Raw genomic sequence first — 26,904 nt, forward strand, 5'->3', positions numbered from 1 at the left:
TTCTTATAAGATAAAATAAGTTTGAAGCCTATATTTCAAGTTTTTGAAAAGATATTTGAATCGATATTCAATTTTTACTAACTTTGAGTATTGTTATTTCTAGATTTTTATTTTTTCAAAATTTTATCATATGTCAAAAACATTTTTCTTTGCTGCACAAAATTGTTTTGGAATCGAAATCATATTTTAGACGTAAAATTTTGGAGCTGACAATAAATGGATATTTTTCAAAAAATATGCTTCTTCGATATCACGTTGCAATATATTATATAAAATTTAATTCAAGTCTCTAGCGTTTTTGGTTCGTAAGATAATTAATGTTAACCAAAATTTTCACTTTTTTAAACTTCTATGGTAAAAAAAACACTCTCGCAATTTTCTCGAGAGCCCTTTCTGCATCTTTCTGTATTATTATCTGTATAACAAAATTTATTTGAAATCGATATCTCTTCTGGTTCTTGAGCTATGGACGACGTACACACGCACCCAGACATCTTTCTAAAAATCTTTCATTTCGACTCTAGGGACATTGAAACGTCGAGAAATGTCAACATTTTCAATTTGACAAATCGGACCCATTACAATAAAAAAAATAGGAAGTTCATAAAAAAGTTAGCAATAATGTTTTCGTATCAGTTTTTGTTTGATAGATTTTTAGTCGAAAACAGTTTTTACCAATTTTGTGTAGATTTTATTTTTATGAGAAAACTGATTTTATATAAAAATTACTGTGTATTGAAAACAAAATTTTTTCACCAAAGCCTTTTTGCAATATTTTCAGAAACTTTCATTTATTCATAGATTTACAAGAGAGTAGCGCAAACTTAAAACTGAAAATATTTGGCCCTATCCAAAAAACATTTAAATTTGATTTTAGGACAAAATATTTTATCAATATAATCTTTGGAAAATGTTGAGTAAATTGACAGCTTTGTACACTTAGTTTTTACTGATTTGTTAAGAAGTTCGAAAAATAGACATAGATCTTCAGCTGAATGGGTGAACGAGAGACAATTATGAGGTCTCTAATTTTGTCCATCATCAATTAAAATCTCCATAAGTGTATATTAGTCCATTGACAACCAATACAGCATAGCTCAGAACTGAAGTTCATTTAATTAATTTGAAACATACGTCTTCAGTTTTCTAAAAATATATGAAAGTGAGTAACAAGCTAAAACGTAAGCAATAGAAGATCTAACAATGGATAACAATAAATGTCATTCTTAAAGGAAATTAACAAATTATTTCAATTCGAATGCATAAACTTTTCATGACACATTTCTGCAATATTATAAATCAATTTATCTGAAACCAAGTCACAATCATCTACGTACCTAGAAAAATTTGAAATCCTTTTTCCTTTCTTCTCTGCCAATATATCACATGGTATCCCAGTACAGTCTATAACACATATTATTGCTTTAGTTTGTAGGTATACATTTTTGTTCTATTTTGTTGTTGTTGTTTTTCTCTTCTTCTACTACTACTGCTGCTCTTTCCACTCGATTGAAAGGATATTACTGAACAGGATATTACAACATGTCCCCAAGTGCATTATAAGGAGAAGAGGCGGAAAAATGGTATGAAATTGAGAAAAAGGACATCTGGAAACTATTTCGTATCGAATGTGATTCCATTCAATATTCCATTTTGCAATGTACTATAGTATTTGATATATCTTATGTGTGTGTGTGCGTGTGTTGTTTTGTGTATAGATAGATCGAAATACGTATATCCTTGCAGCCAACACCTTTTTCTCGTAACATATTATATCCTCTGGTCTTTGGCATGGTCTATAGTATGATATGAAGTAATGATGGGTATGGGGTTAGGTGGGGATATAATATTACTGAACTACGGTATGTAAGTATATTCGTATATCATACCGTATCCTTCTAAATCATCCAAGTGTGCTCAGGATCAATTGAATGAAAATAGTTTTGTGGTGTTTAGAGAAACTTCGCGTCATCTGATTATGGTCACATTAAATTTATATCCTTTAAATAGTTATCTACTTTTTAGAAGTTTTCGTAGGTAGGTTTAAAGGTATTAGGGAACTTAAATTGTTGTATTTTGAGAAGGATTTATGCTATGTACATAGTCTTTTATTGGTAGTTTTCTATCTCTTAATCAAATATTGGAATAGAGCATCGTTCTGGTTGGAATACATCAAAATAAAAAAAAACAACTGAAGGATGCAAAGAATACAAAAGTTAAGTTTATATTAAAAGAATTGATACGTGTAATGATAACACCAATCATTCTGGTATAGAATATAATTTCATATTTTCTGGAGATGATACTCCTTCATACGGGATCCGCGAAATTTGAAAATTTTCTAAATCTCTTATTAAAAACCTATCATTTGGATCCAATTTTACTATTTCATAAGGTCCTTTGTATTTAGGAGACAATTTTTTATTAGTGCCAGAGGTATTATCCGTATTTTTTATCACGATGAGATCACCTTTTTTATACGGAAAGGGTTTTTTATGTTTTTTGTCGAAATAAATTTTGTTTTGTTCCTGAGAATGAACAATGTTTTGTAGATGCTTGCTGCATTAAGGCTTCTAAATTTTCAGATTTTTCGGAACTTAAATTTTCTGTGCTTTTGTTTTGAGTATTATTTAAAGCAAACTCTATTTTACTTAAATGTTTTGTCCATTCAGCAGGATCTTTTTCACTTTCCTTAGCCAGCATCGATGTTAAGGTTCTATTTATTCTTTCAATCTGTCCATTAGATTGTGGTGAACTCGTTGCTATTTTTATATGCTGTATGTTGTTGTTGCTACAAAAGTTGACAAAATCCTCAGAAGTAAAACAGCTTCCTCTGTCCGACACTATACGTATTGGTCGACTATATGACATGATATAAGATTCTAGACTTTTAATTACCTCTTTGGTATTTGTTGTTCGAACTGCAAAGAGCTTTGTAAATTTTGAAAAACCGTCAATAACCAAAAAAACATGATTTTTCAAATTATGAACAGAAGAAGGAAGAGGACCATAGTGGTCAATATGTATAGTTTCAAATGGCTTATCACCTTTAGGAATGCTGTGTAGCACACCTTCTTTCTTACCACTTTGTGGTGAGAAATGAATACATTTTAAACAGCTCTTAACGTAATTTTTTATTTTGGACTTCATAAAGGGAAACCAATAAGTTTTTTTAATGAAGTCATAACATTTTTCAGCACCTGCATGACAAAGACCTTCGTGGTGCGTCTGGATTACGTTTCTTTCCATTTGCGATGGAATGTAAAAAAAAACTTGACCATTTAACTTTCGATACACCAGGCCATTAATTAGTTCATACAAATGACTTCCTCTTTTTTCAAGCATTTGGACCAATTCCCTCACTGTTTTATCCTTATGTTGAGATGCAGCTAATGCATGTTCAAAGGATTTAGATTCAATTGTTAAAACATTATGACACCTACTGAGTGCGTCAACGTGACCCATCCTCTTTCCATCTATATGTTCAATTGTATAGTTATAGTCTTGTAGTTCTAATGCCCAGCGAGAGATCCTAGGGTTAAGAAGTTTTTTGTTGAGAGTTAAGGTCAAGGACTTGCAATCAATATATTTTAAAATTAATTCCAGCCAAATAGACTCTAAATCTTCTGAGAGCGTACACTATCGCCAATGACTCAAGTTCGTATGAATGGTATTTTGACTCTTGATCTGTGGCTCGTTTTGAGAAAAAAAGACTGGGTGAAAAAGCTTATCATCTTGCTGTTGAAGCAAAACAGCCCCAAAACCGAAACTACTTGCATCACAGTGTAATTCAGTAATTGCGTTAGGATTGTAAATACACAACACTGGAGCATCTTCAAGTTTTTTCTTCAAAGACTCAAACACTGAAATCTCTTTCTCACCAAAAACGAACTGAGAATCCTTCTTCAAAATATTGTATAGTGGCTTTGTGACAACCGAAAAATCTTTGATGAATTTCCTGAAATATGAACATAAGCCCAGGAAAGAATGCAAGCATTTTATATTTGTAGGAATAGGGAAATGTTGAACTGCTTTCACACCATCTGAATTCGGACGTATCCCATTTAGAGAAATTTGGTATCCTAAATATGTAATTGTTTCATACAAGAATAAACATTTATCGAAACGTAATTGCAAATGGTTTTCTTTAATTATATCAAAAACCTCTTCCAAAATATTAAAGTGCTCATCCAATGTTTCGGTCGCCAAGTAAGTTTAGTTGAATCATCAGCCATTTTAACATGTTGGAAACCGTTTTTTAAATCTTATAACGTAAAGTATCGTTTATTACGCAGCCCGTCAAGAATGTCTTCAATAATAGGCAGCGGAAAATTATCTATAGTTGTAATTTTATTTAACTCTCGATAATCAACACAAAGTCGCAGTTCTCCGGTTTTCTTTTTGGCTAAAACTATAGGTGAAGCAAATGGTGAATTACTTTCACGAATAACTTTCCTACTCAAAAGATCATCTAAAATTTTATTCAGCTCAATTTTGTGAGCAAACGGTAACCTTCTCGGTGAGCAACTAAAAACACTGTTCGCATCTTTTAGAACTATCTTCATTTCAATATCATTAATTGAACCGTTTTTAACATAATAACCATCTGAAATACTTCTGGCAACTAAATTTTGAATTTTGCCTTTTTCGTAATTAGTTAAATTTTCATTCAAATTTAAATTAAATTTAAAATCGCGTTCATCAAACGTATCAATTTTTAAAACTTCATTTATCTCGTCAGTACAAATATTTTCGCTTAAATCTTTATCATTTTCAATTTGTTTTACTTTTTCATTTTCAAAACTTAATTTCACATTTGTTTTTCTTAAAAAATCTCTTCCTAATATAAAAGCATCTCTCATGGTATCATTCTTAACAATATATAAACATTGACTTACAAGTTTTTTGTTAAAATTAATTTTACAAAACACCTTACCAAGGATGATTAATTTGCTGTTGTTAATACCCACAAAGTTTTCAGTTCGCGTTTCAACAGATGACGTCAGATAGGATGGAATGAATTTTTGTTGTACAAAACTAATAGGACTTCCAGTATCGATCACGGTTAAAGCACTCAATTTAGTATTTACGGCTTTGAAGATGATAGTCCAAAACACCATGAAAGTTTCGAAAAATTGATGCATCATCATAATTATCAGCATCTTCAACAAGGCACACTGTAGATGACTTTGGGCAATTCTTGCCCCCGCTCTCCACAGCCGAAACAAGAGCCTCTTTCACGTGGAGGTTTTGGGCACTTTGATGATACGTGACCAGCTTCGTTAGAGTTAAAGCACTTTAGGCCAAATTTGTTACTTGGCTGTACGGAAGTTTTAGATTTTTGTACCGTATGGTGAAATGCTGATGTGGAACCTGATGAACATTCCAGCTTCATTCTTTCGTACCTTCTCAAAACAGTCTTCAGCTCCGGTATGGTATTAGCTATGAAAAGAATTTGTTTATTAAAAGATGAATCGGGTATACCTCTTATGATGTATGATATGACATCATTCTCCTCAATGTCAGATGAACTCGCAATTTCTAGCATCGTAAGAACGTATTGTTGTATATTTTTCTCTTTACGCTTCCTTCGGTTCCTCAAGGTGTTGTGCACATCGGAGGCTGATGCATGATGACTGAACTCGTTCATTAACGATGATTTTAATTCAGACCAGGAACGGCATGATGTCGATCTGAGAAAAAGCTTTGCAGTTCCTTTCAACATTCGTTGTGCAAATATAAAGCACTTTGACTCATCAAAATTATAAATTTCTTTTGAATGCTCAAAGCTTTGAATCCATTTGGAAATAGGCAAACTGTCATCACCAGAGAATGTTTGCAAGGAATCTTTTATGTCCCTAAATAGGCAAGAATTAGCTTGTGACTCACATGGGCTATTTAACTCTGCCAGTCGTTTTTGCAATGCTAGAATCTCTTCTTTTCTAGCAACTATCCTCCGCAAATTCTATAATTGTTGCTGCTCCACATCATTTTCAGGAACATTTTCGTCGGTGTCTTCTTCATTGCTACTGTCATCATTGCTGGCAGGAAAAAACTCATCCATTCGTTCATCATCCAATTGTCTAGCTGCCTCTTCAAGGCGAACTCGTTTTCGTTTCGACAATTTATTACAAATTGATTTGATTTTCTTTAAAATTATAGAATAATACCTTGGTTTAACAAAGAAAAGTATTACATGGATTAAAGAACAAACTGTTTTATCATTCGATATTGTTCCGCTTTAAATAAAATCTATTAATATAATATATAAGTTTTACAAGTTTATATAAGTAAGGTAAAACATAAATTTAATTGTATATGATTTTATACAGGGTGTTTCATTATGATGTTATGAGGGCTTATAAAATAAAATGTGCTACACAACCAGAATCCATTCAACACAATCTCTCCATTTATAAGTCACATGTCGGTCACTAGCCGTCGCTTTCCAATTACGCACCTTATGTCATTTGGCGTCCAATCCTTTAGACTACATCATATTTACACTTTCCTTTTTAAACGTGCCCTAGAGTTAGGAATTTGGGATCTATATGTGACTACTTGCAGAACCATCGTCCTGTAAGCCAGCAGTTTAAATGTTTTGGTAAGTTTTTTTGGATTTAAACAGTTTTGAACAAACTGTATAGGTTCTGTTAGCTCTCGTATTTCTTCTTCTACGTTTTTATCGGCTACTTAAAATATTTGAAGGAATGCACTGCACATCTTTAAATTTATATTCCTTTGCCTTGATGTGTGTGACCATCTAAATGACAGCTTATATGACAGCTTCAACAATATGGCTGCTATCAATTGTCTAAGTTTGTAAGTCCTTGTTGGAATCTTTATCTATTAGCTGGAAAATTCCAATATAACTTTCTATAGGCTTACAAAACAAGTAACTCTCATCAATTGACACTGACTGTATAACAACAGCAAGATAGTTTAAAAGGTATAGGACAAAATGCTATTATAGACGAGAAATATAAAAACCTATATGTCATGAATTGAGTGCGAATATAAATCACTTATCTAGAGCAAAGTCTCAATATCACTTTTTGTCCGTAAAGTATGATTCTGATTTATAGAAAGCGGTGGCGGCCAGCCGGTGTGATATGGTGTGGTGAGGCGGTCGGTGACGGTCTTTAAGACGATGCGATGACGACTACGACGACGACGGTTGGTATAGTTGGTGTGACGAAAGAATAGATGTTTGTTTATTTTGATTTCGATTAATTGATATGAAAAGACAGAGGATATATCCACTAAAAGCTGTCTTAAGATAATAGTAAAAGAAAACAGTAAAGGGAAAATAGGATAGAAATGTATACATAAACATAGGTATGGGTAGGAAGAAGCCTTTATTACATAAGTTCTTTCTGTTTGGGATGATAAATTGTTTATTTTTTTGATCCAGTCTTCGAATGACATAAATAAATGGGATACGCTTATATATGTATGATAAGAATGTGTGTAATTAATATCCTCACATCAAAGACAATAGAGAAAATCTATTTTGAAAGTCAAAATATAAATATTCTATATATAAACAAATATAGATAAAGGATGATATTTACTCAAGTGAAATAGATATGTTCGGTTAAGCTTAACAAATAGAATTTCTTATCATTGAGTATACTCAGAGTATTGACTCTTGCCTATAAATAGAGGGGCTTTGTCTTATTTGCAAAATTTGTTTCATTAATTTTATTAGCAGATTACACCATTTGGTCAATTTGGGACTTTTGATGGAGAGAAAAAGCTTTGGAATATTATAAGTCAAATTTAATATTCTTAAACATGTTAAAGGGTTTTGTCAATACAAGAATTCATTTTGAATAGCCTTTATTTGGGCAGCTGTCTCTTTTAAACCTGTTATCTTATGACATGTAATAAGTATAAACTACATTATTACTATAGAAAAGACCCAAAAATGCTCATAGATTTAACTGCGGGGTGAAACAACGTGGTAGCCAGTAAGCATTTTTTACACCACAATATGCAAAAAGAAACTTTCTTCAGATAATACTACCGTGGACTAGATTGACTATATCTCTGTAGGCGCTAGACACGCTTCCAGCATCATTAATGTTCAAAAATTCTGAGGACCTTACTTCGACTCAGACCTTTTCTCCGTTGTAGCTTATTTAAAACAGGTGAAACTGTGGGATGCTGGTAGAAGATACGACTACAAATGGTTACAGTTGCGAGAGATCGGCAAATACTTCTCCGACCAAGTTATAAGTAACAACCTCTTTTAAAGTCCTTTTCACCAACACAATGTACCGAGTGTCAACTTTGCCAAGATGAAAGCAGGAAAGCCGACTTTCACGTGTCTGGTTTTAAAACAGTCACCAACAATGTTTGACGAGGAATGTTAGAAGCCAAATTGGAGCCAAACCAAAGGCTCATAAATTGGCATGCATAGTAGGACGAAAGCTGTTTACAAGCTGTACAGTAGAATAGCAGAGAGAAACACTGACTTTCGGAGCTGCTTTTAAACCTCTCAACATCTTCGACAGCATCTTCATTGACAAACTGGAGTAGTAGTAGGTAGTTCTTATTTTTGAATATTTGTAACCAATCGACTGAATCAGTTCTTACTAATCTCTGCAGCGATCACCAGTGATGGTCAATCTCATGGACAACCACTGTCCAATGATACCACCCACCGGATCCAGTCGGTTCTTTTTAAGTTCCCATAGGAAGTTTTTGTAATGAGTCCGATTTGTCAAATTGAAAATTTTGACATTTCTCGACGTTTGAAGGTCCCTAGAGTCGAAATAAAAGATTTTTAGAAAGATGTCTGTGCGTGCGTGTGTACGTACGTTCGCGAGATTTTTTTCGTCGTCCATACCTCAAGAACCAGAAGAGATATCGATTTAAAATAAATTTTGTTATCGAATTGATAGTTTTTTTTACAAAAAATTTAAAACCGAAAAAAAATTAACAAAAGTTGGTAAAACTTGATTTTCGGCTCAAATATCTTTTCCAAACTTTGAAATAATAGCTTCTAACTAATTTGTACTTAGGTATAAGAAATATTGTTTTCAACATTAGGACAAATTTTGAGAAATATCGAATTGACAGTTTTTTTACAAAAATAAAATTCTAAAAAAAAATTAATGAAAGTTGGTAAAAATTGATTTTCGACTAAAATATCTGTTCTAAAATTTAAGATATTGGTTTTAATTTACTTTTATCATTAAGAAAATATTGTTGTCAACATTCAGTAAAATTTTGAAAAAAATCGAATTGACAGTTTTTTTACAAAAAATTAAAAACCGAAAAAAAGTTAACAAAAGTTGGTAAAAAATGATTTTCGACTCAAATCTCTTTTCAAAAATTTGAGATAATAGCTTCTTACGAATTTTTACTTATAAAAATATTGTTTTCAACATTTGAACAAATTTTGAGAAAAATCGAATTGACAGTTTTCTTGCAAAAAATAAAAACCTAAAAAAAAAAATGTATAAAAGTTGGTAAAAATTGATTTTCTACTCAAATATCTTTTCAAAAATTGTGGATATTTTCTTTAAGCTACTGTTTTCTTTAAAAAAATATTGTTGTTTATATTTACTAAAATTTTGAAAAAAAATCGAATTGACAGTTTTTTTTACAAAAAATAAAAAACCTCAAAAATAATGGAAAAAAGTTGGTAAAAAAATGATTTTCGACTCAAATATCATTTCAAAAATTTGAGATAATATCTTCTAGCTAATTTTTACTTATAAGAAATGTTATTGTCAACATTAGGACAAATTTTGAGAAAAACCGAATTGACAGTTTTTTTACAAAAAATAAAACTCTAAAAAAAAAAAACAATACTAAAATTTTTTCAGATGAAGTTATGTTTCGTTAAGAACATAAGACTTTTCAAAAACTATATTCTGTTTTTTGGAGAATTTGATTTACCAACAAACATTAATGAAGATGACTTTGAGATGAAATCAGTCAAAAAAGGTCTTCTTGAAATGAACTTATATCTTTTCTTTTACTTTAAATTTCTATGATTATTTTCTTCCTGGCATTGCAATTGTAGAGTTTATTTTCTCAAGAAATCTTTAATTAGAAATTCAGAGCCTCATAATGTTACTTGTTTTGAACTCTCATTTCTTACTATGATACAGTTTTTTAAAACTCTAATACATAATTGTGTGCCTAAATACAAAAGAAGAAACTATTAGAACTTTGATCGAATGTTTCTAATACTTGATGGTAAAGCAATAAAAGTTTTGTGTAAAGAAAATATACACTGGTTGGCGCAACAGCTCGTAGAAAACCAAGCCCTGGTAACTTTTAACTCTTAACTATTTCTGTGAGCGAGTAACGTAAGGAATGGAGGGGACCTACAGTTTTTGTGTCATATCCAGAGGGTTTATTTGAGAAAGCCGTGAATTGTCAATTCATCGGAAGAGGCAGTACCCTTGAACCTTTGGGTGACACAGGTAGGGATTGAACCCAACACCTTTTGGCTTGAAAGTCGTACGCACAATCAAATACTCCACTGATACTTATTGTTTAAACTGAACTTTTTAACACTGGCCGTTTGGCCATTGGTTTTAAGGTGTGATCCCGAATTAAGTTAAACATTTTTCAAATGGCCATTGAAAAACTCTTAACCTTCACACTTTGTATCATCCTCACCAAAATAAATATTTGATTTTCTTTGTGACTACTTTCAGCAACAACAAAAGCTTTCGATTTTAAAATCCTACCACTTTTAGACCTTTTCATCGAACATAAATTATTTTTTGTGTGTATAAAAGAATATATAATACTCTGAAGTCAAACATTAGCATTTCAGCTTTTTGCAATTTTCCAACGAAGAAAACCAATTTAAAACTTTAACAACTACTCGACATATTCCATGCCACACCCCCCTTTCTACCGTGTTCAGTGTTCGAGCCATGTTTATTTCAGTCGAAAAACCAATCCTTTTCTGGATCAATAAATCCCAAACATAGGTTTTTGTTTGTGTTTCGTTTTTTGGATGGGAAGGGATGGCATGGCGTATAGAATAGTACAAGTCGAGTAAGTACCTAACCTACATCGCTTCGTATGTATATATCACTACAAGGATGTATGTCGTGCAGGATGCTATAAATAACAGCAACAGAATCGAGAACAATAAAGCTAGTCACAGCAGAAACAGAAACAAGTTTTCCTGCAATTTAACGAAACAACAGCGTATCCGTTATTTTGCCTCATCATCCAGCCGGAACCAAGCTACCAAGAGACCAAAACATCCAAGGACATTTTATACCAACCATTAAAATCCATCGAGAATCAGCAGCGGTAGCAGTTCTTTCGTTTCTTGTTTTCACTTCTGATTTACAATTTTGTGCTTAAGGGCAATTAGTCTTAGACCGTTGCTAATTATTCTAATGGCTCTATCCCCAGTATACGTTTCCATCAATACACTTTAGCCAGTCATCATCATTTGGGCTTATCTATAGACGAGTTTGTATTTCTAGAGGCAGCTGTTGCAGTTTACACAGAGCACAGAAGCCTATCATCAGCAAAAGGAGGCTCATAAAGCTTCCTTATACAAACGCACGAAAGGCTCTACTATACCACTTTGTATGATTTGGTATATTGGGAATACGTAACTCGGGAGCTAATATCAAAGGCATGGGAAGATAAACCATAAAATGGATGGGAAATTTTAAAGGCTGCAATTCGAAAACGTATTTTACGACCTCTCTCAAATAATTGTTTACGCTTATAAATAACCATGGGGTGGATACGCATTGGCTGAAGATACTTAATTCAGTGTACTCCCTATTTAATTAGGATAAGGGATTTTGTGTTGAAAGGTTTTAAGGTTAAATTTTGAGTTATGCAGTAAGGTATTAAAAATCATGTATTAGTTTTGAAGTAATAGCAGCAATGTGAACCTTCTCGTCCACTCAATTCAATGGATTTCTTGCAATCATAAAGGTTACTGTATTTGTGAGAAATTCTGAATATTTACAGTTGAGTCTAGGAAAACTCATATTCTTACTTACTTAAGGTGGCACTTCAGTCCTGTGTGAACTAGGGCCAAACATCTCTCCCTAGCTAGATGTCTCCAGTTTCGCGCTCCAAGTTGGGTGAGGTCACCTTCCACTTGTGCGTGCCACCTGATCTGCGGTCGTCCTCTACTGCGTTGTCCTGTGGGTGTGGATTCGAAGACTTTCTGGGCCGGAGCATTGGTTTCCATGCGCTCTACGTGACCCAGCCTTCTTAGTCGTTGGACTTTTACCCTTCTGGCTAAGTCTGCGTCGCTGGACTTTATCACTCAATTGCTTTCTTAGTCCAAAGAAACAGCGGTTAGCAAGAACTATTCTGCGTTTGATCTCAGCGCTGGTGTTGTTTTCTGTGTTTACAGCGGAGCCTAGGTAGACGAAGACCTTGACTACCTCAAAGTTACGTCTGTCGATTGTGACGTTTTGACCAAGACGTCGGTGTTCTATGTCCTTTCTAGACGACAGCATGTACTTTTTTTTGGCCTCATTAACCGTTAAACCCATTTTTACTACCTCTGCCTCAATACTCACATAAGCCCCATTAACATCACGCTGAGTTCTTCCTATTATGTCAATGTCATCAGCATATGCCAGTAATTGGACAGACTTTTGAAAGATAGTGCCTCTAGTGTTATCGTGTGAGCTCTGCACTATTCTTTCAAGCACGATGTTAAAAAAATCGCATGACAGCGCATCACCTTGTCTAAAACCTTTTTTGACATCGAAAGGTTCTGTTCAGTTGTTTCCAACCTTTATGGAGCAGCGTGAATTCTCCATGGTCATCCTGCAAAAACGGACGAGTTTGGCAGGGATGCCAAAACTAGACATGGCTCTATACAACTCGTCCCTGTATATGCTGTCATATGCGGCCTTGAAATCGATGAAAAGATGGTGGGTGTCGATTTGGTGTTCTTTTATTTTTTCCTGTGGAATTTCCTGGTCCAAAACCACACTGATAAGGACCTATCAGGCGATGTAAAGTAGACTAATTCCTCTATAGTTGGTGCAGTTTAGAGGGTCTCCTTTCTTCAGGATCGGGCAAACAATACTGAGGTTCCATTCATCGGGCATGCTTTCTTCCGACCATATCTTACAGATAAGTTGGTGAATGCTCCTAACCAACTTATCTTTAGCTGCTTTAAAGAGCTCGGCGTTCATGCCATCCGCTCCAGCGGCTTTATTAGACTTCAGCTTAGATATGGCAATCTTTACTTCGCTAAATCGGGAGGACGGGATTGTTGGCTTTCGTTGTCTATGTTGAATGAATCATCTTGACTGACAGCGGAATTCAGTTCGTCGACGCTGTTATACAGTATGTAGAAGTGGTCCTTCCATATCCTCAGCATTGACTGCGGTTCCACTATGATGTTTCCACTTTCATCATTGAAGCCTTCGGTTCTAGGTTTGTGTACCTGTGAATTTCGTTACACCTGTTCATAAGACTTTCGAACTTCATTTTTGCTTTTAAACCTCTCAACATCTTCGACCGCACGCTTCTCATCTGAGAAGTCAGCGTTCCTCTCGCCTCTTCTGCTCATAGAGCTCATGAGCAGCTCTCATCCTTTTATGAAGCGCCGCTTTACGTGCCTGTTGTTTGGCTGCATTTGCCTGCCGACATTCATCATCGAACCAGGGCTTCCTTGTTGGTGGCTGTTTGAAACCCAGAGCACATCAGAGTCGGCTTTTTTGATTGCATCTTGGCAATGTTGCCACTGGTTTTCTATACATTGTGTTGGCGGCAGAGAACTACGAGAGAGGTTACTTGTAACTTGGTCGGAAAAGGATTTGGTGATCTATGGCCATTTTAGCCGTTCGACGTTGTAGCTTCTCCCAACACCTCCCTGTTTTTCCTTATATCTGGAAATCAGAAGTGCTACCTTGGCTACAATGAGGTAGTGGTCCGAGTCGATGTTAGCTCCATGGAAAGTTCGTACATCCATGATGCTGGAAGCGTGTCTGGCGTCGATCGCAATATGGTCAATCTGGTTGACGGTAAATTGATCTGGAGAAGTATAAGTTCCTTTGTGGATGTTGAGGTGTGGAAAGCGTGTACTGGCTACCATGACGTTTCGCCCGCAGCAATATCTATGAGCCTGAATCCGTTGTCGGAATTGTTCTCGTGCAGGCTGTTCTTCCCGATTATTCCACCAAAGTTGTCTTACCGCCCAGAACTATTTTAATATCGTAGACACTGCTCATATGTTTTATCTAGGAGCTCGAAGAACATATCTTTGGTGTTGTCGTCTTTCTATCCTGTCGGGGAGTGTGAGTATATCAGGCTAATGTTGCCGAATTCAGCCTTGATGCGTATGGTCATGAGGCAATCATTGATGCACCTATAGCTGAAGACTTTTTGCCTAAGTCTGTTGGTTTTCGTGGTAGCAGTCACCATAATAAATATCGCAGTTGTTTATCCTCTTTATTCCCGGCCTATCCCATCGTATTTCCTGGATGGCGGTGATGTCTGCTTTATAGCGGTCTAGGGCCTAAGCTTATTCTTCAGCCGAACTTGGTCTGTTAAGGGAATTAACAGTCCACGTGCATATCCGAAGTTCATTGTCCTTAATTCGTTTGCGTTGGTTGTGAACAGTAAATCCGTCCGTATCCGAGGCTTGTTGGTGCTTCGCAACTATGAAAGCTTTTACGTGGCCAACCTGGATGGCCAGATCCTTAGTATAACTTCAAGGATGGGGAGCTGGATAAAGCCGCTCCTTATAGGCCTTTGCTCCGAATAAGTCGAAGAAGCCATATAAGGTGTTCCCTAAGTAGTTCAACCTTACTGGAACTGTAGACGCCACCGTTCATTCCATCTCGGGAATCTCTCCGCTGCCGTCTGGATAAGGAGATGTGCCTTAGTGGAAACACCTCTCTCCTCTCTCTAGTTTGCTGCCCCGAACAACTTTCCACTGGAGTTGGAACCCAATATCCAGTTGAGGTACTAGGCACCCGATGTTCACCACGGGGATTTGAGAGTAGAAGTTGATAGACAGAGGTTGGTGTTGAGAAAAACCTGTGGACGCTTGTGTCCTCTTGAATGCACATGTCTACCATTTGAACATAACAAAAAAAATCTGATATTCATTTCGATAAAATTCTGACAATTCTGAAATTTAATTAAGATTTTCTTTTTTAAACCTTTAAAGCTTTCTAAAAAGGGAAGGATGACGAGGGTACCCAAGCGAATTTTTTGAAAATAACTCGAAAACTCGAGCCAATGTGAGATTTTCGGGCATATGTTTGAGCTCCCGCCAGTAATCTCCCTCCTTTTCAACTGATCTTCTCCTTATGCTTCTCGGTCTCAATACTGGAGGGAGTGGATTTCACTGCATTGCTTTTAACTTTTAAACTGTTACTTACGCCTTCGTATAATAATGCCAATGGATTCCTGGCCCGTTAGTTCTTCATATATATATTGGGCTAGGCAACCCACTGACACCTTTTAATGAATGTATGCAGTTTTCTGGTAATAGTTACTGATTCGACGTTTGAACGGAACAATCGTATATTTGTCTTTTAGCTCAGAGCGTTGTTTCTTTAAACATTCGACAACATCCCAAACGCTGTCTTAGATTTCCCGATACGTCTAGCGATATTTTGTTTGGTTCTGCCTTCGATAGAAACAATACTTCCTAGATATTGATAACTCTCTACTTGTTCTACTGGTTGTTGAGCAATATTTACTTGAGAGAATAAGTTCAAGGGTCCAAAACTAAACATCTTAGTTTTGATTACCGCATTGATTATAAGCCCAAAGATCCACTATCTTGTGCGATAGCAAGTATGCAAGTCTGCAAAATCTTTTAGGTATGTTGTCAGAGTCGATCTTATTCCTGATCACCAATAAGAAAAGAATTAGCAACCCAACTTGGCTCCATTTTCTACTTAAAAGTCCTCCGACAGCCTAAATTCCTGTGAGACGTGACATTTAGACCCAATATTAGTCGCCTTGATAATAGAGATGAACTTATCCCGGATATCCTTCCTCCGCAAAGAAAGCCAGATGAACGCCCTGTTGACGCTGTCAAAAGAATTCTTAAAGTCGATATTCGACGCATTGTTCTATGACAATCTAGAAGGTGTGGGACCAATGAAGAAGGATTCTCTACGCTGTGTGTTGCTTCAAGGAATTCTTCCACTCTTTCTAAAATAATCTTCGCTACTATTTTGGAAACTGCTTTATCAGGCTTTCTTTTTTTAGAAGCTTGACAATCACAAATTGTTCAATTTAAAATTATATACTTTCAATGATAGCATATCACATCAAATTGAACATTTAAATATAAATTTCGAAAACTCGGATCTATTTGAATCCCAGAATTTCTCTTTGATTCTAACCTTCTTGATTATACAGAAGTCAAATTGAGTAATTAAAATTAAGGCGTGGTATTTACTTGCGAAAGAAGGAACCATACAAAATTCATCTATGGTTATTTTATACAATTTTATAGTAAACAAATAAAAAATATATATTTAACTTTTTCATTTTTTTGAAATTATGCAAACGCAATGTTAAAACTTCAGAGCTTCATAGAATAATAATTATTATTATTTTCCTTATGTGTTGTATATTCTTGGAATTTTTTTTTCGTTCGCAAAAAGAAAAATTTCAAATTTAAAATTCTCTCTGCTCGAGTATAAAATAATGAGTTTTAGACAAAGTCAGGAGGTGGAGAGGAAGATTGAGGAAAAGTTTTACAAAACAAGCGTTTTGTGTGCAAGCGACTCCTTTCTTATGATGTGAATCATATTCATAAAGAAAATAATGTAGACCACAACTTTAACACACCTCTGCCGGGTGGTATGGCGGCAGAGCCACCCCTAATGCTCTTCTCTGATCCTTGGCACCAGGATGTTCTCTGTCTTTGTTGTTATCTTCGTGTATAGTCGTCGGTCGGTCGTAGTCATCGTTCCCATTTCTTATGCATAGAAGTTTGGGAAAAAGTGGGAAGAAATCGGCTGACTGAATAAAATGTCTCTTAGAGGGAAGCTTGATGTTTTACTTTCAACAGGCAACATGTTCACTGTACACTCCACAACTCACACATGTCACATAGATACATGTTGTATACCTATATACGTTAAGATAAAGCTACTCATATGGTATTGCAACGCACCTCTCTCAGCCCTTTGTCTGTGGCAAAGTTGTTCAAAGGGGTTGCTACATGTTACATATTTCTCATCCTTTCAAAAAGGAATCTTGATGCTCTTCATTCTATTCATGTATGACAAGAATCCTTTACAAGGAGCATCAGCTTTAGCATCAAGCATATTCAACTCTACACAGACTGGAGCTGTTAATGTTTTGTTTTGAATTTCAAATTGCTCTTGAAGTGTTTTGGAGTCATTAAATTTGTATGCAGATTGCAGAATAATGTAGCTACAGTATACAATATGTTTATTGTTGTTGTTGTTGCTGCTGGGGTGGTGGAGGGAGTGATACTTATGCTTGAGAAAAAATTCTAAATATTAAATACAAACATTTTCTTCACCACGAATTTTTAATTAAACAAAATAAAATTAAAATTCAAAATTTAGCTACATTCACCATAGGGTTACTTTTGTTTGTATTTAAAATGCCATATGTGTGTTTAACACATTTTTATATGTCATTTTTTTTAAATTTTGGATTTAATTAAAATAAGAATGAATAAGGTTGGAAGAAATATCAGTTAGGAACTCTCAGAAGCACAAGTTATATAAATTCCGAAACATATACACATTTGCTGAATAATAGATTCTTCAAGTTTTAGATGCAATTAAGGTTGCATCGAATGCCTAAAACATTTTTGCATTAACGGTTTTTTTTTTTAAAGAGAAATATTTCATTCGGTTTTTAAAAGAGCCTTGTAGCCAACATTTTGCTAGTTTTTAAGACAGTATAATTATTCAGTTTTTTAATGGACTATAGATTTTTTTTTTAAATTTGCAAGTAATTTAAATTATAAAAAAAGGCTGGGATGCGACCCACACTGATAACTTCCCATTCCGTCTGTCGATTTGTCTTGCTTGAAAGTTTGTAAGTTTTCGTGTTGTTGTAAAAAAAGTTGTCAATTGAATTATTCTTAAAAAAATTAAAATTACCAACAATATTTTACGTATGAAGAAATATATTTTGAAAATCTAGTTTTGTTAAATAGATTTTTAGTCGAAAACAAATTTTTTTCAATTTTAGAGGCAATAATTTAAATTTTTAAAAAGCTATTTGAATCGAAAGTAAATTTTTAAGTTTTAGTATTGTTTTTTTTAGGTTTTAATTTTTTGTAAAAAAAAATTCGGTTCTTCTCAAAATTTTACAGAATGTTAAAAACAATAATTCTTATGAGCAAAAATTAGTTAGAAGCCATAAACACAAAGTTTTAAAAAGATATTTGAGTCGTAAACCAATTTTTACAAACTTTTGTTAATTTTTTTTTGGTCAATTCTATTTTTCTCAAAATGTTACCGAATGTTGGAAACAATATTTTTTTAAAAGATAAAAGTAGTAAAAAGCCAATATCTTAAAGTTTTGAATAGATATTTGAGTCGGCAATCAATTTTTACCAACTTTTGTCAAATTTTCTTTTAAGTTTTTATTTTTAGAAAACAAAACTGTTCATTGGAAGTCATAATCTCAAGTGTTTGAAAAGATATTTGAGTCGAAATTTAATTTTTACCAACTTTGAGTAGTGTTGATTTAGGTTTTTATTTTTTATAAAAAAAATTGTCAATTCGATTTTTTTTCAAAATGTTACCAGATGTTAAAAACATTATTTTTCGTAGCACAATGTTATTTTGGAGATAAAATCATTTTTGGTTCGTAATATTTTCGAGGTGACAAACTATTGTTTCAGTTTTTTTGTTCGCGATATATTTAGAAAATGACCAACACTTTTACCTTTTTTTAAACTTCATTGGTAAAAAAAACACTCACGCAATTTTCTCGAGAGGCCTTTCTTCATCTTTCTGCAATATTATCTGTATAGCAAAATTTATTTAAAATCGATATTTCTACAGGTTCTTGAGCTATGGAGGAAGAAAAAAACGTCGCAAACGTAGGGACGTTCGGACGTACGAATATACATACGTACACACGCACGCACAGACATCTTCCTAAAAATCTTTTATTTCGACTCTAGGGACCTTGAAACGTCGAGAAATGTCAAAACTTTCAACTTGACAAATCGTACCCATTACAATAAGTTCCTATGGGAAGTTAATTAGGGGGCGCAACAGTCTGTAGAGAACCAGGGCCTAGTGAGTAACAACTCTCAACCATTCCTGTGTGCGAGTCACTGGAGAGGACCTACAGTTTATATGCTGAATCCTAACGGCTATTTTGAGAAAGCACTTTTTCATGACAAGAATTACTCTTGGAGAATTTGTCAATTCCTTGCAAGAGGCAGTACCCGTGAAAAAAAACTTAAGATGGCATAGGCTGGGATCGAACCCAAGACCTCTCGCATGATAGTCCATCGCACTTTTTTTTTTTTTTAATTCATTTTTATTAGTTCAATCTTAAACCTATCTTAAAGCTAGACAAAAATTCATAAAACTATAGCCTAATTATCCATAACTTACAACTAACTTAATGGTCCCATACGGACACTCTAAGTTAAACTATAACACTTAAAACTAATGCCTTTCGGCCCTAAGAACTATTTTACTTCAATTTAAATTTTATTTGTTTTGTTTTTATTAGGAAATTTTGAAAAAAAACTAATATCAATAACCTTTTTTATTTATTTTTACTTACAAACTACTTAAAATAAGGTCCTTAAATAAAACTTAAAACTAACTTAAACTACCTATTCTACCTATAAACTACTTAAAACTAGAACAACCACAGCCGCAAATCTAACTATCTAACATTTTTGTTTTTCATATTTTGTTGTCTATTTTTTTTTTTTTTTTTTTTTTTTTTTTTAATCCATGTTTTTTTTTTAAATGTTCTTTTTTTTTTTTTTTTTTTTTTTGTATTTTTTGTATTTTTTTTTCTATTTCTTTTCGTGCCACCATGCTTATTCTACTTAAAACTAAACCCTAATACTATTAAACAAGTATGTAAGCCGGCCAAGGCTTAAAACCCCATCCCGACTACCCACTACCAAGTGCTGATTGAAGCCACCAAAACTGGTTCTCCTGCTTCACCCTATCAGTTCGGTCCCGTTCGGACACAGCCCTACTGAACCGAAGGAGCTCTGCTCCACCTTGTGCCATGACGTCCCGATTGTACAGGAGTCGCCTATCCACGGTTCTTCGTCTGACGTGGTAGATTAACGGAACTGCCAATCTATCCTGTATCAGACCGCATTTGTCTAAAAAGAGGAATGCCTCTGGTGGAATGAAGCCGCCCAAGCGTGCACTTTCAAAATACTCGTCGTTCGGATAGAACGCCCCGAAAATTAAATTGTTGGTCGAAGACATAGCTCTTGCAATGTGACCTCGAACGAGTTTTATCACGAAATTGTCAATTCTGTTGATTCGAGCCCCGTTGTATAGGACCTCGTTGGAATAGTAATGCACATAAGAAGATTCGGCTGTTCGATATAAGCCGGTACAGCGTCGTAAACACTGCCGCTCGAACACCCGAAACTTCTCCATCTGGGAAGGGGCAACGTTGAACCACACAGGACAACCATAAACGATCATTGGCCGTATGAGGGCCATGTAGCAAATTACCTTCACTCTGGGGTCAAGCCGACTGCTAAAAAACAGCCGTTTCGTCAGAGCGAAGGCTCCTCTGGCCCTGGTCAGAGCAGCATTTATATGTCTGTCGAAATATAAATACTGATCTAACCAGATACCGAGGTACTTCACTACACTTTTGCTCGATAATGGCTGCCCGTGAAGATCAACGATGACCATCTTGCGCCAATTCTTACACGTATCCCTAGCGGCCCTAGCCAACGGAGTCCGGAACAGAATTGTCTCTGACTTCTGGACATTTATTTTCAGTTTGCAGTCGTCGCAATATCGCTGAATCTTGTCGAAATCACGCTGCAAGAGAATTCTAATAACCTCAACCTTTCGGGCCGTTCTGTACGCAATTAGATCGTCGGCGTACGCAATTGCCTTTGTAAGACTACCTATCAGATCGCTGGTGTAAATGTTGAAGAGAATCGGCGAATTCACCGCTACCTGTTGAAGACCATTTTTAATTGAGAATGTTGTGGTAGAAGTTACATTGCCACTTTTGACAACAAACTTTCTACCGTTAAGCATATCATAAAGTATATACAACAATGGCTTGGTAATGCCAAACCTGCTCAGTTTTAGGTAAAGACCCTCTAACCATACGGTGTCAAAGGCCTTTACCAAATCAACCAGGACAGCACCTGTGCATTGTTGTTTTGATTTATTCCATTGGATATCAGAAACGAGTTTAGACGCAGCATGAATTGTGTCATGACCCGCCTTGAACCCGAACTGTTTATCCGGAATTATTTTGTTGTCCGCAGCCCACTTAGTCAGAGCCCTATTAATGATCTTTTCGAAAACTTTGCTGATGCTCGGAAGAAGACTTATCGACCGAAGATTTGACGGGTTGGAGTTGTCCTTTCCCTTTTTCGGGAGAGGATGAACCACAGCGGTCTTCCAATGCATTGGATAATATGCATTATTCAGTGCATTATTGAAGAGCGTGGTGTATATGTCAATTGCTTCCATCGGTAAATGTCTTAGTACAACGTTGGATATACCATCGACACCTGCTGACTTTTTGTTTTTTATTGAATTGAAGATGAGCTGAAGCTCAACCTTCGTCACTAACAAGGGACTTGGTCCCGTTTGCTCGGTGATTATGGCATTTGCCAAGGAATCGTCATTGAACCGCATGAAACCGCGGTTCTCAGATCGCCATTGTGTCATATCATTTCGAAGGTAAAAGTGATTAAGTAAGGCTCTGTTTTCCAGGTCGTGGTTGGGGCGAATGCTAACATTCACCTTGTACACTTGCTGGAAAGCAGCTCCCACCGCCTCCACTTTTTCCTTCGGATCTTCAATTATATAAAAGTCAATGTCAAAGATGGCTGCTTCTGGATCTATTTGCGCTGTCATGAGTACGTCTCTGTTTTCTTCGGTTCTTTGGAGTTTCAGACTCGGAAGGTCATTGTCGTTCTTTTTTCTGAATATCTTGTTGATTTTAGGGAACATACTAGGGTCGCTCGAATTAACTGACCGGATCTTGCGGTCCCAGTACTTGTTAATTGATAGCCTGTAGTTCTCCTTAATCAACAGATTGACATTTTTTATTGACGACTTCAGTGTCCTAACCTCCAAGTCGTGTGGGTCTGTAAGTCGTCTGTACACGTTTTTGAGTCTTGTCAGTAAGCCACTCTTGTGCTTTCGCAGTGCGTCAATTGTCGCGTTTCTGTAAGCGTCCATTTGGTCCCGTTCTCTGTACTTTGGGATTGTCCGTTCCATCGTTCGTTTTATTGTTTCGTCCATCAGTTGTAAGTGTTGGTCAATTTCTGTATTTGTCAGGTTTCTGTTTTTTGGTGGGGCTATGTCACTCGAACGAAGTTCTCTCGCTAAGGCGTTGGTGAAACGAGGCCAACGCATCTTACTGTAATTGTAAGAGTGCGTTACAACGTATTCCTCCAACTCCACGCGTTCGTTCGGAATCTGCATTACAGCAGCCAATCCGCAGTGATCACTGTCGTACTCGACTGTCTGTAAGCAGTTTCGAGGGTGATTACCCACTTTGTCTGTTACTGTCAGTCTGGTGTCGTACAGCAAAAGATCCAGAAAGGAGCCGCTTCTTGGATACGATGGCCTTTCAGTAGCCAGCAGGTCGACGCCATATTCAACGCTGTAAAGATTCATCAAATTAAAAAGATGATTACCTCTGGGATTACTATGTTGATTTCCCCAATCTTCATGTTTTGCGTTCAAATCACCGGCCAAGATGAAATAGTTTTCTTCCAAGCTCAGTTTAAGTTCTCTAAAAACAACCTCGAGTTCTGATGCAAAGTAAGTGACCTGCGGAGCTCCAGCCGCATACGCCGCAATCATATACATCCGCTTCCCTTGAGTGAAACTTCTAGCGTCTTGAGCTTTCGCAATTCATTGTTGTATATGACTTTATAATTAATGCCTTTTCGTATAAAGAGAGCGACACCGCCCCCTTGAGTGGAGTCGGGCCGGTCTCTTCTTACGATATTGTAATTTTTATGAGTCAATTTGTGTTTGTGGTTTAGCTTAGTTTCGTTAGCCATAAATACATCGGGACTGTAGTCTGTCAACAATTGGAACATATTGGCTCTTCGTTCAATCCTAATCAGTGAATTTACATTCACAGCTAGGACTTTAAGGCGCGTCTCCGGCAGCGCGCCCATTATGATCTAAATTGCGCCAGGCCAGGCAACAAAGAGTAGAGATGATCTACCCTTTTGCCTTGCTCCTTTATCTGACTTTGCAGTCCTGTTAGTTGACCTTGAATGCTCAACAACAAGGCTACAATGTCAGGCTGCACCTCTGGTGCCTTAGGAACAGGGGCCTTTGGGGCAACCGTTGGTGGAGCCTGTCTCGTGTTTCCACTCCCTGACACCATTTGGGCGTAAGAGAATTTGGGATCCACGAATTTTTGTGTTGGAGCCTGTCGAACTGTTCGACTTCTTTCGGCTTTTTGACTGGCCTGTTTTTGTTTAATTTCTTGGGCCTTAGGGCAACCCCTATAACTAGCCGGGTGCCCTTGGTTTCCACAAAGGACACACTTGAGCAGGGTCAAATCCTCAACCCGCTCCTTCCCCAGCTTGCACTCTCCTTCTTTGTGGGTTTCTCCGCACCTTACGCAACGCAACTGCATATTGCAGTTGGCATTGGCATGGCCAAACCTCTGGCAGTTCGTACATTGTAGAATGTCGTCCTGCCTTTTTAATGTCTCCCAGCGTACAGTTTGATTGTCGAGAGATTTGATTCCCTTGACACTATTAACACTGCTTTGGGGCGATAATGTTACGAGGAACATTGGCAGTCTATAACCCCCTCGTCTGGACTTCACCGTAGTGAAAGGCTTGACCCCGATAAAATCGAGATCGTCACTAGCTTTTTGGCGGAGCTCAGCTAAGAGCTCCTCCGGTTCCGTGCAGGAACTTATGCCCTTCAGAAGGACCGTCTTAAATTTCTCACATTTGGGCGTGAAGCTGAAGAACTCAGCTGTGGCCTCTTTTAACAATTCTTTCACAAGCTTGTATTCGGCCAGTGAGAAGCACTGCACCGAATACCGCTTTTCTTTTTCGTTCAAAATATTTAGTAAAAAATTCCCCTTAGTGGCCGACTTACATACCTGTTTCAAGTCCTGCAGGTCAACCTGATAGGTTCTAATTGGTGGCACCTTCTCCTTGGGCTGTGGTTGTTTCTGGTGTTGCTGCTGCTGTTTCGGCTGCTGCTGTTTCGGTTGCTGCTGCTGCTGTTTCGGTTGCTGCTGCTGCTGTTTCGGTTGCTGCTGATGCTGTTTCTGCTGCTGTTGTTTTAGCTGTTGTTGTTGCTGCTGTTTGGCCTTAGCCGACGTCGATGGGCCCTCAGCAATTGGGCCTGTCGCTGCTGCTGGCTTCTTTTTATTTTGCTCCGCTCCTGTGTTTTTGGGAGCGTGCTTGGGTGGTGGTTGTTTTTGCTGCTGTGGTTGTTGTTTTTGTTGCAGTTGGCGTTGCGCTGCCACTTGCTGCCGGCGCGCTTCCTGCTTAAGCTTAAGTTGACTGAGGAGTGGCTCTATTTCCTCCTTTAGTTTTTTCAGGCTTTCTTCAAATTTACTGATGGCGGCCTGTTTAGTTTGCAGTGCCTCCATCAGTTGATTCTCTTCTTGGAGGATTTGGTCCACCTCCCCCTCCAACGATTTATTTGTTGGCGGTTCTGGCTCCGATAGGATCTTGTTCCTATATTTCGGAGACCTAAACTGCCCTTCTCCACCCTCTGAGACGTAATCTGGGCTCCCAGAGTCGTCACTCTCTGATGTTTCGTGCTCTGACGTCACACCTTTCGTCTTTTCTTCCATTTTTTTTTTATTAGCGTTCCGCTTGGCTGGATTTGTACGCTTTACCAGATTTGGAGATTGCCTCTTTCTCTTTACAATGGCCCACTGGTCCGTTGAATGGTCAGATGTTGTTTCGGTGATTTTTTATACCGCTGCTTGCACCGCAGTAACATCACCTGATGTATTGGCAGAGGTATCTTTCGATACCCCTGCTTTCCTCTCCTTCTCCATTTGCTTTTTTTCCCAATCTATAAAATCGACGATTTCACGATTGTGAAAAAAAGCTTCAATATTTTTGGTGCGCTCCGCCCGGGATTCGAACCCACGACCCTTGGAGTTGTGTTCGGCCGCCACCTCCACTAGGCTATCGATTAGTTATTGCAAACTGTGGCACAATGCCAACTTAGCAAATTCACACACTTTTAAATTTAAATTGCAAACTAAAAAAAAGATTAATGCACACTTCTTCACTCGCTGGAAGTCAAATAACGACTGATAGTCCATCGCACTAACCATCATGCCACGAGTACTACATTTAACTACTTTATGAAGTTATAAAAAGTGCGTTGGACTGTCATTCAAGGGGTCTGGGGTTCAATCCCTGCCTGTGCCACCTAAAATACAAAATAAACATTAATTTAAGCGGATACTGCCTCTTGCGAGGAATTGACAAATCCTTCAAGAGTAATTCTAATCATGAAAAAGTACGGATTCAGCCTAAAATCGTAGGCCCCTTCCATTCCTGACAACAGTACTCGCACACAGGAATGGTTGAGAGTTGTAAGTCACTACGCCCTGGTTCACAACGGACTGTTGCGCCCCCATTTTATTATTTATTAAAGAAGTTAAATTTATTTAAAAGCCCAGTTTCTAGATTCTAGACATTGGGTAAAATGTTTAATGTAGAAGTTTGAAAGAAAAAAATCCGTTTTTAATTAAAAATCTCATACAATTTTGCGTAAATGGATTTGGTGCTTGTTTTACCAGTGTTTTAAGATTTTCCGATTACGATAGATATAAAATATAGTAGATTGCATTCAAATAATTTACTGACTGTAAAAATTAAAAAAAACTGTAATCAAATGACTTTCTGACTTACTTCCTTACTTAAGGTAGCACTACAGTCCAGAGCGAACTTCGGGCCCAACCAACTTGCGTTTCCAGCCAGCTCGGTCCCTAGCTAGCTGTTTCTAGTTTCGCAAGCTAAGTTGGTTGCGTGCTCCACCTGAGTCGCGGTCTTCCTTATTTGGAATATACTTGGTCTTGCCATAATTGACCACTAAACCCAACTTCTTCGCTTCGTCGCAATGCCTCAAAAACGATCTTCCAACTATGTCAATATCATCTGCGTATCCGATTCATTGGATGGACCTTTGGAAGATTGTGCCTCTAGTTTTGACGATTGGGTTTTGCACAAATATTTATAGAACGATGTTGAAGAAGTAGCATGACAGTGCATCGCCTTGTGTAAAATGCATCAAATGCACCGTTGGGATCTTCTCCGACCTTTGGCAGGGATGTTAAAACTAGACAATGCTCTGTAGAGCTCTTTCCTATAGATGCTGTCATACGCGGCTTTAAAATCGATAAAGAGATGGTGGGTATCGTTTTAAAGTTTCTGTTTTTTTTTTCACAGATCTGCCGTAGTGTTAATATTTGATCGATGGGGGAATTTGAGACTTTTTAAATTGTGGATGGGATCGATGGGGGAATTTGAGACTTTTTATATTGACTTCAAGTCATGGCTTTAAAAAACAACTTTTTTTCTTTTATTGTAAGTCAAACGAATTAAAAAAAAAAACAAAGTCATTTAACTGTTGTCAATAAAAGTCTTACGTTTTTACAACTCTGATAGATACAAGTTCAAATTTGGAATTGGTTAAATTTATTTTATATTATTAACTCCAAAAGTATTTTTCTTGACATTTTTGCATTATTGAAGTTTTA

At 36.6% G+C, this 26,904-nt stretch overlaps 1 protein-coding gene across 1 annotated transcript; it reads right to left on the reverse strand.

Annotated features, from left to right (window-relative positions):
* Positions 1-5,965: 5,965 nt before the first annotated feature.
* On the reverse strand, positions 5,966-24,978 carry LOC129944861 (uncharacterized). The gene is made up of 2 exons (XM_056054523.1): positions 24,464-24,978; positions 5,966-6,170 (listed from the first exon to the last, which is right to left on the reverse strand). Exons 1-2 carry the CDS (start codon positions 24,976-24,978, stop codon positions 5,966-5,968), a joined length of 720 nt encoding a protein of 239 aa, XP_055910498.1.
* Positions 24,979-26,904: the final 1,926 nt, after the last annotated feature.

The sequence above is a fragment of the Eupeodes corollae genome, chromosome 2 (assembly GCF_945859685.1).
Source record: "Eupeodes corollae chromosome 2, idEupCoro1.1, whole genome shotgun sequence".
In the NCBI taxonomy this organism is placed as follows: domain Eukaryota; kingdom Metazoa; phylum Arthropoda; class Insecta; order Diptera; family Syrphidae; genus Eupeodes; species Eupeodes corollae.